Below are 13680 nucleotides of genomic sequence, written 5' to 3' on the forward strand. Positions count from 1 at the left end.
AAATGTATTAAAAGTTTTTTATATGCAAATGTGTTATAAAAAAAAGTACAGATCATGGCGCAAAAAAATGAGCCCTCATGCCGCCGCTTATACGGAAAAATAAAAAAGTTAGAGGTCATCAAAATAAAGGGATTATAAACGTACTAATTTGGTTAAAAAGTTTGTGATTTTTTTTAAGCACAACAATAATAGAAAAGTATGTAATAATGGGTATCATTTTAATCATATTGACCCTCAGAATAAAGAACACACGTCATTTTTACCATAAATTGTACGGCGTGAAAACGAAACCTTCCAAAATTAGCAAAATTGCGTTTTTCTTTTTAATTTCCCCACAAAAATAGTATTTATTGGTTGCGCCATACATTTTATGATATAATGAGTGATGTCTTTACAAAGGACAACTGGTCGCGCAAAAAACAAGCCCTCATACTATTCTGTGGATGAAAATATAAAAGAGTTATGATTTTTAGAAGGCGAGGAGGAAAAAATTAAAACGTAAAAATTAAATTGTCTGAGTCCTTAAGGCCAAAATGGACTGAGTCCTTAAAGGGGTATAGGACAGTGGTCTACAACCTGCGGACCTCCAGATGTTGCAAAACTACAACACCCAGCATGCCCGGACAGCCAACGGCTGTCCGGGCATGCTGGGTGTTGTAGTTTTGCAACATCTGGAGGTCCGCAGGTTGTAGACCACTGGTAGAGGAAGTTGTACTCACGTGTCCCCGCCGCTCCGGACCGTCACCGCTCGTCACCGCTGCCCTGGATGTCGCCTTCCATCGCTGTCGCTGTGTCCCCGGGGTGTCCCCGACGCTCCGGGAAGGCCGCTGCTTCCCCGGCATCCTCGCTCTCCGTCGCCGCCATCACATAGTTACGCACGCCGCTCCTATTGGATGACGGGACGTCGTGCGCAGAGACGTGATGACGACGATGGAGAGCGCCGACGATGCAGGGGATCCCGAAGAGGACGCGCCGGAGCCCCGAGGACAGGTAAGTGATCGTCAGCGGACCACACGGGGCACCGTAAACGGCTATCCGGTGGCGGCTGAAGCAGTCTGCTCTGCCGGATAGCCGTTTATGCGATGGCCCCGACATACAAAAGCATCGTATGTTGATGCTGCCTTCAACATGCGACGACCTCTGAGAGGCCATCGTATGTTGAAATGATCGTATGTCGGGGCCATCGTAGGTCGGGGGGTCACTGTATAAATATTCCTATTGATAACATTTTGGGGGTTGACAACATTAACCCCTTCATAACTGATATAAAAGTGCAAACCATTATAAAAGTGCAAACCTGCTTAAACCCTGAGCTATTAAACTGCCCCAGAATAAGGGGGGACCTGAAGGCAACCGACTCCAATCCTTCTCCTACTGTGCCCTTAGTCGCCTCTCCCCCTGACCCAAGGGCCCCACCTTCGGAGAGTATACTGCCACAACCAGCTGGGTCCCATCCCAGCTCCATCAGGGGCTGGTATTCCCGGGCCGCTGCCACCACTTTCCCAGAAATGCCTCCAAGTCCCCCCCTTTCCATTCCTGCCTCTGCGACAACTGCCCTATCACCTACACCTTCCCAGCAACCCCCAAAATAAGGGCAGGCGGGACAACCTCGCTTATCCTGTGTGACTGCTCCTCCTCTTCCTGTTCTCTCCTTTTTAAACCCTTTCTTGCTCCTCCCCCTTTCTTCCCCCCGCTATTTACATTAAAGGGGGTTATCCAGGAAAAAAACTTTTTTTTTTTTTGTATATCAACTGGCTCCAGAAAGTTAAACAGATTTGTAAATTAATGCTTGCAGTGAGGAACAGCGTTCGGCACAGCCAACCGTGCAGCCTGATGTTCGCTCTTAGTGGAACAGGTGTGTATATGTGTCGCTGCTTGTGGGGGGCTCGGCCGGGACAGAGTCATGAATCAAACATGTAAGAAAGCATGAAGAATAAGCGGCACTCACCACAGACAGCTAGCGACAACTTCTTTATTTCTTAGGCGTGCAGTTAAGACATACAGGTACAGGGAGACAGAGACGCCGGGGAATCCGGCTGACTGGTCACAGCCGTATCGTGCTTCCGCACTTCGTCAGACCATTGAGCACGGAGGTGCGAGACAGCTGTAACCTGCACGCTGGGTCTCCCGGCGTCTTTGCCTGCCTTTACCTGCCTGTTTGCTGAAAACTGCTATGCACATGCACTTTTGGATGACTAGTTCGGATTAAAGTCACCTTTACAAGTCCTTTGAAGTGGGTAAGTGCCATCTTTTTCTCTACCTTGCATTATTGGAAGATTTCTGCCATTTTCTGTGAGATTGAGCACCACCCCTAGGACTGTATTCACACTGCACCCAGTCGCGGTTTTTGTTCAGTCCTTGCACAGCAGTGCCGGATAGTGTTTCTTTCTGGTTTTACTGTCATTTACAAATCTGTTTAACTTTCTGGAGCCAGTTGATATATAAAAAAAAGTTTTTTCCTTTAACCTTTCCTTTAACCTTTCGTTCACCCCTTGTGCTTCTCATCCCACCCCTGTCATGTGCCTCCTCCCATTCTGTCCGGTCCGTGGGCTCTCTAACTACTTTGGGTGCAGGAAAAGGGCTGGTCAGTAGAATACAGTCCCTTTTATTACAAGTCCAGCCCAGAGGCCTCACACATTCTCTTATCCAGATGATTGTCTATTGGGATAATATACTGATATATTTTTTGACCGTATTTTAGACAGCGCCACTTTTACAATCCAGATATCATATGTGCCCAGCTGTTTCAGGAAAAGGAACCAAGGCCAACCACTAAAAGAGTGTTTCCCAACCAGGATGCCTCCAGATGTGGCAAAACTACAACTCCCAGCATGCCCAGACAGCCAAAAGCTGTCTGGGCATGCTGGTTGTTGTAGTTTTGCAACAGCTGGAGGCACCCTGGTTGGGAAACACTGCACTAAAAGAAGGGTTTGGGCAAGATCTATGTAATTTGGGGAGGTCCTGCATGGGCCCAGGGGCAAGGCTTAAAGGGGTACTCCGGTGGAAAAAAATGTTTTCTTTAAATCAACTGGTGCCAGAAAGTTAAACAGATTTGTAAATGACTTCTATTAAAAAAATCTTTACCCTTCCAGTACTTTTTAGCAGCTGTATGGTGAGGAAATTCTTTTCTTTTTGAATTTCCTTTCTGTCTTGTCCACAGTGCTCTCCGCTGACACCTCTGTTCGTGTCAGGAACTGTCCAGAGCAGCATGGGGATTTTCTCCTGCTCTGGACAGTTCCTAATAAAGGCATCAGGTGTCAGCAGAGAGCACTGCGGACAAGAAAAAAAAATTCAGAAAGAAAAGAATTTCCTCTGTAGCATACAGCTGCTAAAAAGTACTGGAAAGGTGAAGATTTTTTGATAGAAGTAATTTGCAAATCTGTTTAACTTTCTGGCACCAGTTGATTTAAAGAAATATTTTTTCCCCCCACCAGCCTTGCCCCTGCGCCCATACAGGACCTCCCTAAATTACGCAGATCTTGCCCAAACCCTTGTTTAAGTGCAGTGTTTCCCAACCAGGGTGCCTCCAGCTTTTGCAAAACTACAACACCCAGCATGCCCAGACAGCCTTCGGCATACAGCTGCTAAAAAGTACTGTAAGGGTAAAGATTTTTTAATATAAAAGTCATTTACAAATCTGTTTAACTTTCTGGCTTCAGTTGATTAAAAAAAAAATATATATATGTTTTCCACCGGAGTACTCCTTTAAACATCTTGGCATTTTGTTGGTCACTATGTGTATATGTGTTCCACTTCTGTCCTGTATAATATGTATAATATCCATGTATAATGTTTTTTTTCTGCAGAGCGACCGGCTTCTAGTCAAAGGAGGAAAGATTGTAAATGACGACCAGTCGTTCTGTGCGGACATATACATCGAAGATGGCCTAATAAAGTAAGTAGTGATTTACAGATACAAGTACAAATGTTCAACACAAAGAGAGAAACACAGCCGCACATCCACCATTCGTAATTTGATCTATTTGCTTCTCAGCATAATTTCAAAAACTAACAGGTTGTTAGTATACATTTTGATCAAAAAGTACAAGCCCACTCGCCACGTCAAGGCCACCTTGTTAGAGTGGGTCCCTAACCTGACACTGGCGTAGCCCCCGGTGGCGACCACTGCCTCCGAGACCCCATGCCCAACAGGGGGAGAGACCCAGTGGCCAGGCAGCCCCACTACTGCCCGACCAAGCCCCTGGCTCTGGGCCACTCCACCCCACAGACAAATCACAGAAACAATGGCCGCCACAGAGAACCACACCAGCATGAAACCTACCATGTGCTCCCTACCAGAGGGCTGAGAGAATGGTAGGAGGGAAACCCTTATGCAGTTTCCTGCTAATTAAAAACACCTGGGCCAAATGGGTGGAGTGGTGTGCAGGCTGTGGAAGAAGGGAGAGACTACAAATGTACAACACAAAGAGAGAAACACAGCCGCACATCCACCATTTGTAATTTGATCTATTTGCTTCTCAGCATAATTTCAAAAACTAACAGGTTGTTAGTATACATTTTGTGGTTCTCTGTGGCGGCCTTTGTTTCTGTGATGCTTTGTCTGTGGGGTGGAGTGGCCCAGAGCCAGGGGCTTGGTCGGGCAGTAGTGGGGCTGCCTGGCCACTGGGTCACTCCCCCAGTTGGGCATGGGGTCTCAGAGGCAGTGGTCGCTGCCAGGGGCTACGCCAGTGTCAGGTTAGGGACCCACTCTAACGAGGTGGCCTTGACGTGGCGAGTGGGCTTGTACTTTTTTATCAAAATGTATACTAACAACCTGTTAGTTTTTGAAATTATGCTGAGAAGCAAATAGATCAAATTACAAATGGTGGATGTGCGGCTGTGTTTCTCTCTTTGTGTTGTACACAAGTACAAATGTTGTTGTGGAGGACAGGTTTTCTCCTGTACTTAAAACCGTGGTTGACCACAGTTTTGTCTCCGGTTTAAAAACCATACTGCAACCGCATACGTTTTTTTAACATGGACTTCAATGGGAAACGTACATGTGTACGGTTCCATACGGGAGGCTGTATACGGTTTTTACTTTGCACATGCGCATTTGCATCCTAAAGTCCCCACCCAAGACTCCTCCCATAAAAAATGTTCAAAATTTTCAAAAACTTTTTTTTTTTAAATAAAAACGGATGGAACTGTATGCACTTTTAAAAACAGTATACGGTTTAAAAACGCATATGGTTTACTTTTTCCCATACGGTTCCATCCGTTTTTTTGCTATACGGTTTTCTTTAGAAAAACTGATTGAAAACAGTATGGCAAAAACGTGATGTGAACCCAGCTTTAGATGCCCTACTTAGTGGATGTTTGTGGGTGCTACATATGAAGGGTGTCAGTGTGCTAGACATATGTTCTCTTTGGACTAGTCAACTGAATGTTTTTCAAGCATAGGACCCCCTAGGGGCACCATTTAGGTAGAACTGCAGTGGCACCAATGGGCACAACTGGTCATACACTTTGGATTAAATCGTTACTGTCGTTTTCCATTTAATACTTAAAACTTTGCATTCTCTTATACTTCATTTAAACATTTTATTGCTAAATATGTGAAATAAATGTTTAAAAACATGGCCACTAGGGGTCTCTGTCTTTTGAAATTTAAAAAAATAAACTGGTATCTAGGGCTCTTTGGTCCTGACAACAAAGAAAGGGACCGAAATTCTGAAGGGAGGAGGAGTGGGGGTGTGGTTTTCTCTCTCTGCTCACTCTGGGCAGTGTATCAGGGCAACTTTGCAACTGTGTGAGGAGAACACCTGTGAGATCCAGACAAGATGCAGACAGCTTGCCGACTCTTCAGGAGAAGCATTCACATGCACACTGACAAGCAATACAAGGTGCTAGGTGCTAAACTAATATATAGAGCATGCATTGCTGCATTATAGTTATATAGACCATGCCTTTAGACAGCAACCTGTACATGTGTAAAAATGTTTGTGCAGACTTCATGACAGGGGAGAGAGGAGGGGGGAGGAGAGGAGCTGATCATACTGCAGGGGGAAACACCCCCAGCTTCTGAGAGGAAATCAGAATACATGAATATATAGATTAAAAGGTATTTTACATATTAACACATGCATGTTATTATGCATACAGGTCTTAGGGCACATTACTACACTGATTTAAGCATTTTTTTTTTTTATTACTAATCACAGTAAAGCTTTAAAGGCGACCAAACATAGCAGTATCTTTTCGTAATGAAATGTGCATTGAGACTTTTAACAGGACCTACATTTCAGCTGTTAAGATAAAGAAGGATCAGGAATATTCTATTCAGGGAGAAGTGTTTCTCTTAGTGAAGACTACTAGTTGGCTTAGGGGGTTCATTTAGGCTTGGCAATGCCCCTTGGGAAAAAAATGGTTTATCTCAAGATTAAACTGTATCCCCTATCCACAATATGGGGTAAATTCAGGTATTTGACAAGCCATAAGCCCCCACAATAACAAGAATGTTACCTGAGTGAATGGAATGGCAAGGTCCATGCTCGACCACCACTCCATTCGCTCTCTATGGGACTTCTGAAGTTAGCTGAGCACAATATTGTAGTATCTCCGTAAGACCCATAGAGAGTTAATGGAGCAGCAGCCAAGCATGTACACTGTTGTTAACTTCACACAGGGAATCACAGACTTCTGTTCTCATCATTGTGGGGGTCCTTATGGTTGATCAAATACTTACCCACCATCTTGCGGAAAGCGGATAGGTTTTAGTCTTGGGATAACACTGTTAAGTACTTCTGTTGGCTTAATAAAAAAAACTAATACATGCACTGGACCATCCATGGTGGTTTTGACTGGTCCGGGACAGGTTATGTTAGATCAATAAGAATAGTAGACTGGAAGTATCAGAAAATGTTATAACTGCATGGTTCCAAATGGACTACTTTTCTTTTATTTTTGATGGTTTTAAAGCATTACTGTCACTTAAATAACTTTTGACATGTCATAAACCCATGTCAAAAGTTTTGATTGGTCAGGCTCTTAGTGCGGCAGTGCATTTTAGTCCCCGGCTCACTGCTTAATCCGACTCATTGCAGTAGATGGGCTTAATTATATGTCTATGGACCCCAATAGTTGGAACGAGTGAAGACCCAGGGAGTGAAGTGCACAACTGCTTCTCCCAGCTATATGTACAGATTGGTGGGGATATCAGCACTAACACCCCGACCAATCAAAACTTTTGACATGTGTGACATATCAAGGTTTTTTTTTATGTGGCAGTAATGCCTAATTACATTTGGAATGTTATTCAGTTCTTAGTTGTTTTGTGCAGGCAAATTGGAGAAAATCTGATTGTCCCCGGTGGAGTGAAGACCATTGACGCTCATGGCTTGCTGGTTATACCGGGAGGAATAGATGTTAACACTAGACTACAGATGCCCATAATGGGAATGACAAGTGCTGATGACTTCTTCCAAGGAACTAAAGCAGCGCTGTCAGGAGGCACTACAATGATAAGTGGGTATACCAGCGACTTGTATGACTGTTATTATCTGTACATGTCTCTATAGTAGTGATGAGCGGCATATGCCATATTCGAATTCGCGATATTTCGCGAATATGAGGATGAATATTTGTCCCATATTCGTGAAATTTTAATATTCGTTATATTCGTGACGTTTTTTTGAATAGCGAAATTTCGCTATTGCGAATGCGAAATTATTAGCGAAATTTCGCTCGTCTGCGCATGCGCGCTATAACATCATGCGAGGGACGTTGCTAGGGATGTTGCTAAGCTCTGACAACTGTGCTTGCAGAACTCTCATTGGCTCACAGGCATAAGTAGGGCGGAATTTCTACAAATATTCGCATGCATAAACCTTTCGCCCCACAGTCTCATCCCTGGGTCTTAAATGCAATGCAATGTATCATTTCATTAATCAGTCGAAGGAGATCCCTACAATGTGCTCAGTTTTTAAAACAGTTTGAAAAAAAGACGAATATTCGTAATAGCAAATTTTTATCGCTAAATTCGTAACATTCGCGAATTCTAGAATATGCAATATTCGTGATGAATATTCAAATTGCGAATATTCGTGAGCAACACTACTCTATAGTAGGGATCATGGTGGAGATAACATTAGCACCAGGTAAACCTGTGCAAAGGGCAAGACACACTAAGCTTGGTAGGCCCTATGGCAGTGCAAGGATGATTTAACATATATGGCAGATTGATGTGACAGGTTTCCATAAGGAGAAATGTAATGTTTAGTGACATGAAAAGCACCACAAGGGATCGGTCACATGGTACAGACTGTATTATGGAGCCATCATAATATCATAAAGCACTAAAAGCATTTACGTGAAATGCTTAAGAAATGTAAAGATTGTCTAAAAATAATAATGTGACTAATATGCAACTACATGTTGTTCCAGTCGACCATGTCTTTCCTGAAGCTGGAATGAACTTAGTGTCTGCTTATGAGCAATGGAGAGAATGGGCTGATGGGAAAGTGTGCTGTGACTACTCTCTACATATGGACATCACACACTGGCATGAGAGTCTTAAAGAGGAGATGGAGGCGTTAGTAAAGGACAAGGGTATGTATGAAGGCCTGATGTTGGGTACTGATGTTGGGTACTGGATGTTAGACCTTCTGATCTAAACTAGCAGGAGATTGTGAAAAGTCTTATCAATCTGTTTCATAAAGAGGATAGATAAACCCGAGTGTTTTCAACCATGGAAATTCATGACATATTCGTAAGAGGCTACATCTATGTTTTAGGTGGGTTCTTACTTATGGGAACCCTATCTATTGTGATTGAAAGCAGCCACATCCAGAATGACACTGCATCTCTATTGAAATCTGTAGGAGTTATGGAAACAACCTAGACAATCTTTTGAGGCTGTTTACATATCTTACAGAGACCTCAATGCGGAACAGCACAAGCAGTGTGACCTTCTTGATAAGGCCACCATTGGAATATGGAAGTTAAAGGACCCTGTTTTACCAATAGGTGGTGGTCCTACAGGTGGGATCGATAATCAGGCAACTACTTTAGAGCTCAGCGCAGAAGGCAAAGGGCTGCTGTGCAAGAACAGTCAATGGGTTTCTAGTAACCTATCATACTCTTCTTCCTTCTCACTAAAAAGTCCCCATTACATGTGAGATTTATAATCTTCAACCCTTTCATCTAATCAAATAGATATTAGGAAGCTACTTTAAGATGGGATTGACCCCATGCCTACTGGACCCATATGCAGCAGGTTGCACGTATGGTATGTCTTCCCGGTTATACTTGACTATCATCATCCAATAATCCAGGATATCTAGATTAGAGGCAGGGCTGGTTGAAGGATTTTCATCTACACAGGCGAAGGGTATTTTGATGCCCCCCTACCCCCCCCCCCTTTTCCTCCAATTTAGTGGATGACCCCAGTAGGTAGTTAGGGAATACTGCAGGTAGATAGGTATTTAGTAGTTAGATAGATATTCCAGCCTCCAATAGTTAGACAGGTATTGCAGCCCCTAAGTAGTTAGATAGGTATTGCAGCCCCCCCAGTGGTTAAATAGGTATTGCAGCCACTCCCTGTAGGTAAGTATTGCAGCCCCTCCCTTTAGTAAGGTATTGCAGTTACAAAGGTCATCTGCCCAAAAAATTATAAAAATGTAACTCATCTCCCCTCAGCTCCTGCACGGAGTCCTCTTCCTCCTTGAGGCCTGGACTGTAGCGCAGGACTTCTTCAGCAAGCTGTTCGCAATAAGATGATGTCATCGCCCACGGCTTGCAGTGGAAGCGCTGCACCGCACTGAAGTATAGGAGCAGGGATTACTGCTGTTCCTTGCCCCCATACAGTACTGAGTGGTGACATGTACATCCTACACATCACCATTCGTTTTACTTTCCCGGGAAGGGGGGGCACATCTCATATGAGTCCCCTATCTGTGATTGGGGGTTCGGATTATTCTGCCCCTCCACTGCCTGTGCCCTAGGGCGCCTGCCTCTGCTGCCTTGTGTTTGCGCCAGGCCTGATTAGAGGAATGTTATTGTATTCGAAAACACTTCAGATTTGTCTGAACTCTCATGAAATCCACTGTTTGCTTCTTCTGAAGGTGTGAATTCCTTTCTTGTCTTCATGGCGTACAAGGATAAATACCAGTGCACCGATGCCCAGGTACAGAACAGTAAAGCCATTGGCATAGCTAAAGTGTTACATACTTTCTAGATAGACTAAATGGAATATCTGTTCCGTTCACAGATGTATGAGATCTTCAGCATTATTCGTGATCTAGGAGCCATAGCACAGGTTCACGCGGAGAATGGCGACATTATTGAAGAGGTACTGTAATTCACATGAATCTTATGGTGAAACCTTGGGGATTATATGTTGTATACGTATAAGTCTGGGGCAATCATATGTTGTATATTTATAAGTCTGGGGCAGAATCATGGGGTGGGGCAAAGGTTTGTATGCAGTAAAAATTGCACCATTACCACAACTCATGAGTCACCTCAATATTTCACCATGAAGGAAAACTTTTAGGTGTTTTGTTACTAACACAAAAACTCCAACTAAGTTCATTTCTACCCATAGAGAAACTTAAAGGTTGAGCACGAGGCATGGCGATGCCATTCTTCGACCTCCCCATGGAGTCCTAGCCAGATATTTGGATTCCTTGGCATTGTCATTGACAATGTTTTCATTTGTGTTTTAAAGGGTACCTTTCATCAAAAAAAAACTTTTGATATATTATAGATTAATGTATGGAGAATTACCTTAAAATTGCATGTTATTAAAAAATATGCTTCTTTCTATTTAATTTTCCTCTCTGAAAAAATGACCACTAGGGGTCTCCCTACCAGTCCTGGCCGCAAGCCCTTTTTATAGATTTCACACTCATGCTGGAGTCCTAAATTTCAGACTGCAGCAGGGACACAGACAAGCTCAGCCCTGCTCCCTGCCTATCAATCAGACAGGCAGGAGCCAGCACTGTGCTCATAGCACAGCAGGGCATACTCCTGACTCTGCCTTACTGCATGCCCTCATTTTACTGTTTGAGCTCCGATCTTTCTTCTCTCTGCACATGCAGTTGTAAACAGAGAGGAGAAGATCTAGAGCTGCCGGCTGCTCTGTTCACAGCCTCTATGCTGGGCCATGCCCCCTTCCTCCCTCACACTAGGACAGCTGAATGAGCAGCCAAGAAGACAATAAATCAGGTAGAAAGAGGGGGTTTTGAATGAAAAGAAACACAGGGATACTGTCAGTAAGAGTCAGGGACAGATGGGGGGGGGGGATTAGGGAGAGTTTAGATCATGATAGGTACTCTTTCAGGGAGTATCTAAGATTAGAAAAAACTGCATAACTGTATCCTATGGACTATTCTATGGAATTGCAGTTCATTCTCATTGAAGTCAATGGGGCTGACTTCAACATGAAACCCAATCCATGAACAATGGTGGAGGTGTGTTTGGGAGTGAAATAGCTAAGGCCAGCGTTTCCCAACTAAGGTGCCTCCAGCTGTTGCTTCAACAACCAGCATGCCATGGTGCTTCATGCAACCATATTAGGGTGCTATTCACCCTCCGAAGCAATGCATCTATAAGGGAATAGCTCCATAGTATGGCGTACAATGGGGTATGCCATGATTGTTTTGACAGAGAGAGAACAAGTGCTCCGTAGTGTGATATAGCACAGACCCAATAGGCGCATAAAAATTGGTTTACTTACTGGAGGTGGTTATACGGGCACAAGCACAACATTGGGCTATGTATATACAAGAGTCTGCTGTAGCCTTTTCCAAACTAATATGTAATAGCATTCCAAGACCTTTCCTCTACACCAGTGGTTCTTAACCTTGCTGGAAGTACTGAACCCCACCAGTTTCATATGCGCATTCACCGAACCCCTCTTAATTGGAAAAATAAAATATGATTTTTTCAAATTCAAAACATAGGTATATATTTAAGTATATATTTATACTTAGGAGGTATGTATATAAGTATATATTTATACATAGGTGCACAAAATGAACAAAACCATTAAAGAAAAAAAACATTAAGAACAAAGAACAAAATCATAATAACATGATTTTAACACAAAACAAAAACATAATAATTAATATTTACTGCAAATCAGTGTGATTTCTGCTGTTGTCTTTCAGAGACCAGTTCAGAAATGCGCGGCTTTACCTTGGCAAGTGCCACTCTCATGTCATTATCGCAACAAAGTCTGTTCCTTTTCTTAGTTTTTATGTCCAGCATCCTCAGTGTGCCCACCTGTTCCCGCGGCGTCCGTGCGTCCAGGCTGTCCGCTTGTCAGAGGGACCGTCTGGCTGAGCCTGTTTAAGACGCCGCGTAACCGGAAGTGCGTCACAGACGGCCACGCCGGAAGTGGTGCGTTCCAGCGTGGGACGCATGCAGGCGATCGCGTAGGAGCAGAGCCACAAAGGATAGGAGGCTTCCTTTACAGTAGGGTAAAGCAGTACTCTGAGATCTGTTAGGTGGAACATGATCACCGGCAGCCAATGATGGATAAGTGGGGCGTGTCATCACGAATCATTTGAGTCGGGTGTGTGTCTTGATCTCCGCCGAACCCGCGAGACTGACTCACGAACCCCTGGGGTTCGATCGAACCCTGGTTAAGAACCACTGCTCTAGACGGTAGGGGGATATAATCAGGCGATGCATGACTACCAAGGTAGTGGACAAAACATTTATTTCCCACAATGCAATGCGACGCGTTTCACGCGTCGCATTGCTGTCACGATGCCGGCTGGCAGGAGGTGGATCCTCTGTGCCAGAGAGGGATTGGCGTGGACCGTGCTAGTGGACCAGTTCTAAGTCACTACTGGTGTTCACCAGAGCCCGCCGCAAAGCGGGATGGTCTTGCTGCGGCGGTAGTGACCAGGTCGTATCCACTAGCAACGGCTCAACCTCTCTGACTGCTGAAGATAGGCGCGGTACAAGGGAGTAGACAGAAGCAAGGTCGGACGTAGCAGAAGGTCGGGGCAGGCAGCAAGGATCGTAGTCAGGGGCAACGTCAGGAGGTCTGGAACACAGGCTAGGAACACACAAGGGAACGCTTTCACTGGCACAATGGCAACAAGATCCGGCGAGGGAGTGCAGGGGAAGTGAGGTATACATAGGGAGTGCACAGGTGAACACACTGATTAGAACCACTGCGCCAATCAGCGGCGCAGTGGCCCTTTAAATCGCAGAGACCCGGCGCGCGCGCCCCCTAGGGAGCGGGGCCGCGCGCGCCGGGACAGGACCGACGGAGAGCGAGTCAGGTACGGGAGCCGGGGTGCGCATCGCGAGCGGGCGCCACCCGCATCGCGAATCGCATCCCGGCTGGAGGCGGTATCGCAGCGCACCCGGTCAGTGGATCTGACCGGGGCGCTGCGGGAGCGAGAGTGTAGCGAGCGCTCCGGGGAGGAGCGGGGACCCGGAGCGCTCGGCGGAACAATTGCATTGTGGGAAATAAATGTTTTGTGCACTACCTTGGTAGTCGTGCATCTCGTGATTGTAACCAGCCACCGTCTGGAGAAAAAGGTCTTGAAATTATTATTTTAAGGTACAGTAGGGTCCCATAGAAATTTATGGGTGTCCTATTATGGTTCCATACAATGCCATAATATGGTCTTATGTATGAAGCACTAAACTCATGTTGGGTTTCCAGGAAGCTTGTGTGACATGTCATTGACTGTAAAGTGCATTCGTTCCCTTTTG

The 13680-nt window shown here is 44.8% G+C and overlaps 1 protein-coding gene across 1 annotated transcript in view; it reads left to right on the top strand.

The window, feature by feature from the left end:
* DPYSL4 (dihydropyrimidinase like 4) overlaps positions 1-13680 on the top strand; it is a 66144-nt gene that overhangs the window by 10773 nt on the left and 41691 nt on the right. Inside the window, exons 2-6 of the mRNA XM_056529022.1 lie at positions 3807-3895; positions 7283-7467; positions 8386-8550; positions 10065-10126; positions 10211-10291. Coding sequence (XP_056384997.1) covers positions 3807-3895; positions 7283-7467; positions 8386-8550; positions 10065-10126; positions 10211-10291 — 582 coding nt within the window. The remainder of the gene's footprint in view (positions 1-3806; positions 3896-7282; positions 7468-8385; positions 8551-10064; positions 10127-10210; positions 10292-13680) is intronic.

The sequence above is a fragment of the Hyla sarda genome, chromosome 7 (genome assembly GCF_029499605.1).
Source record: "Hyla sarda isolate aHylSar1 chromosome 7, aHylSar1.hap1, whole genome shotgun sequence".
Taxonomy (NCBI): domain Eukaryota; kingdom Metazoa; phylum Chordata; class Amphibia; order Anura; family Hylidae; genus Hyla; species Hyla sarda.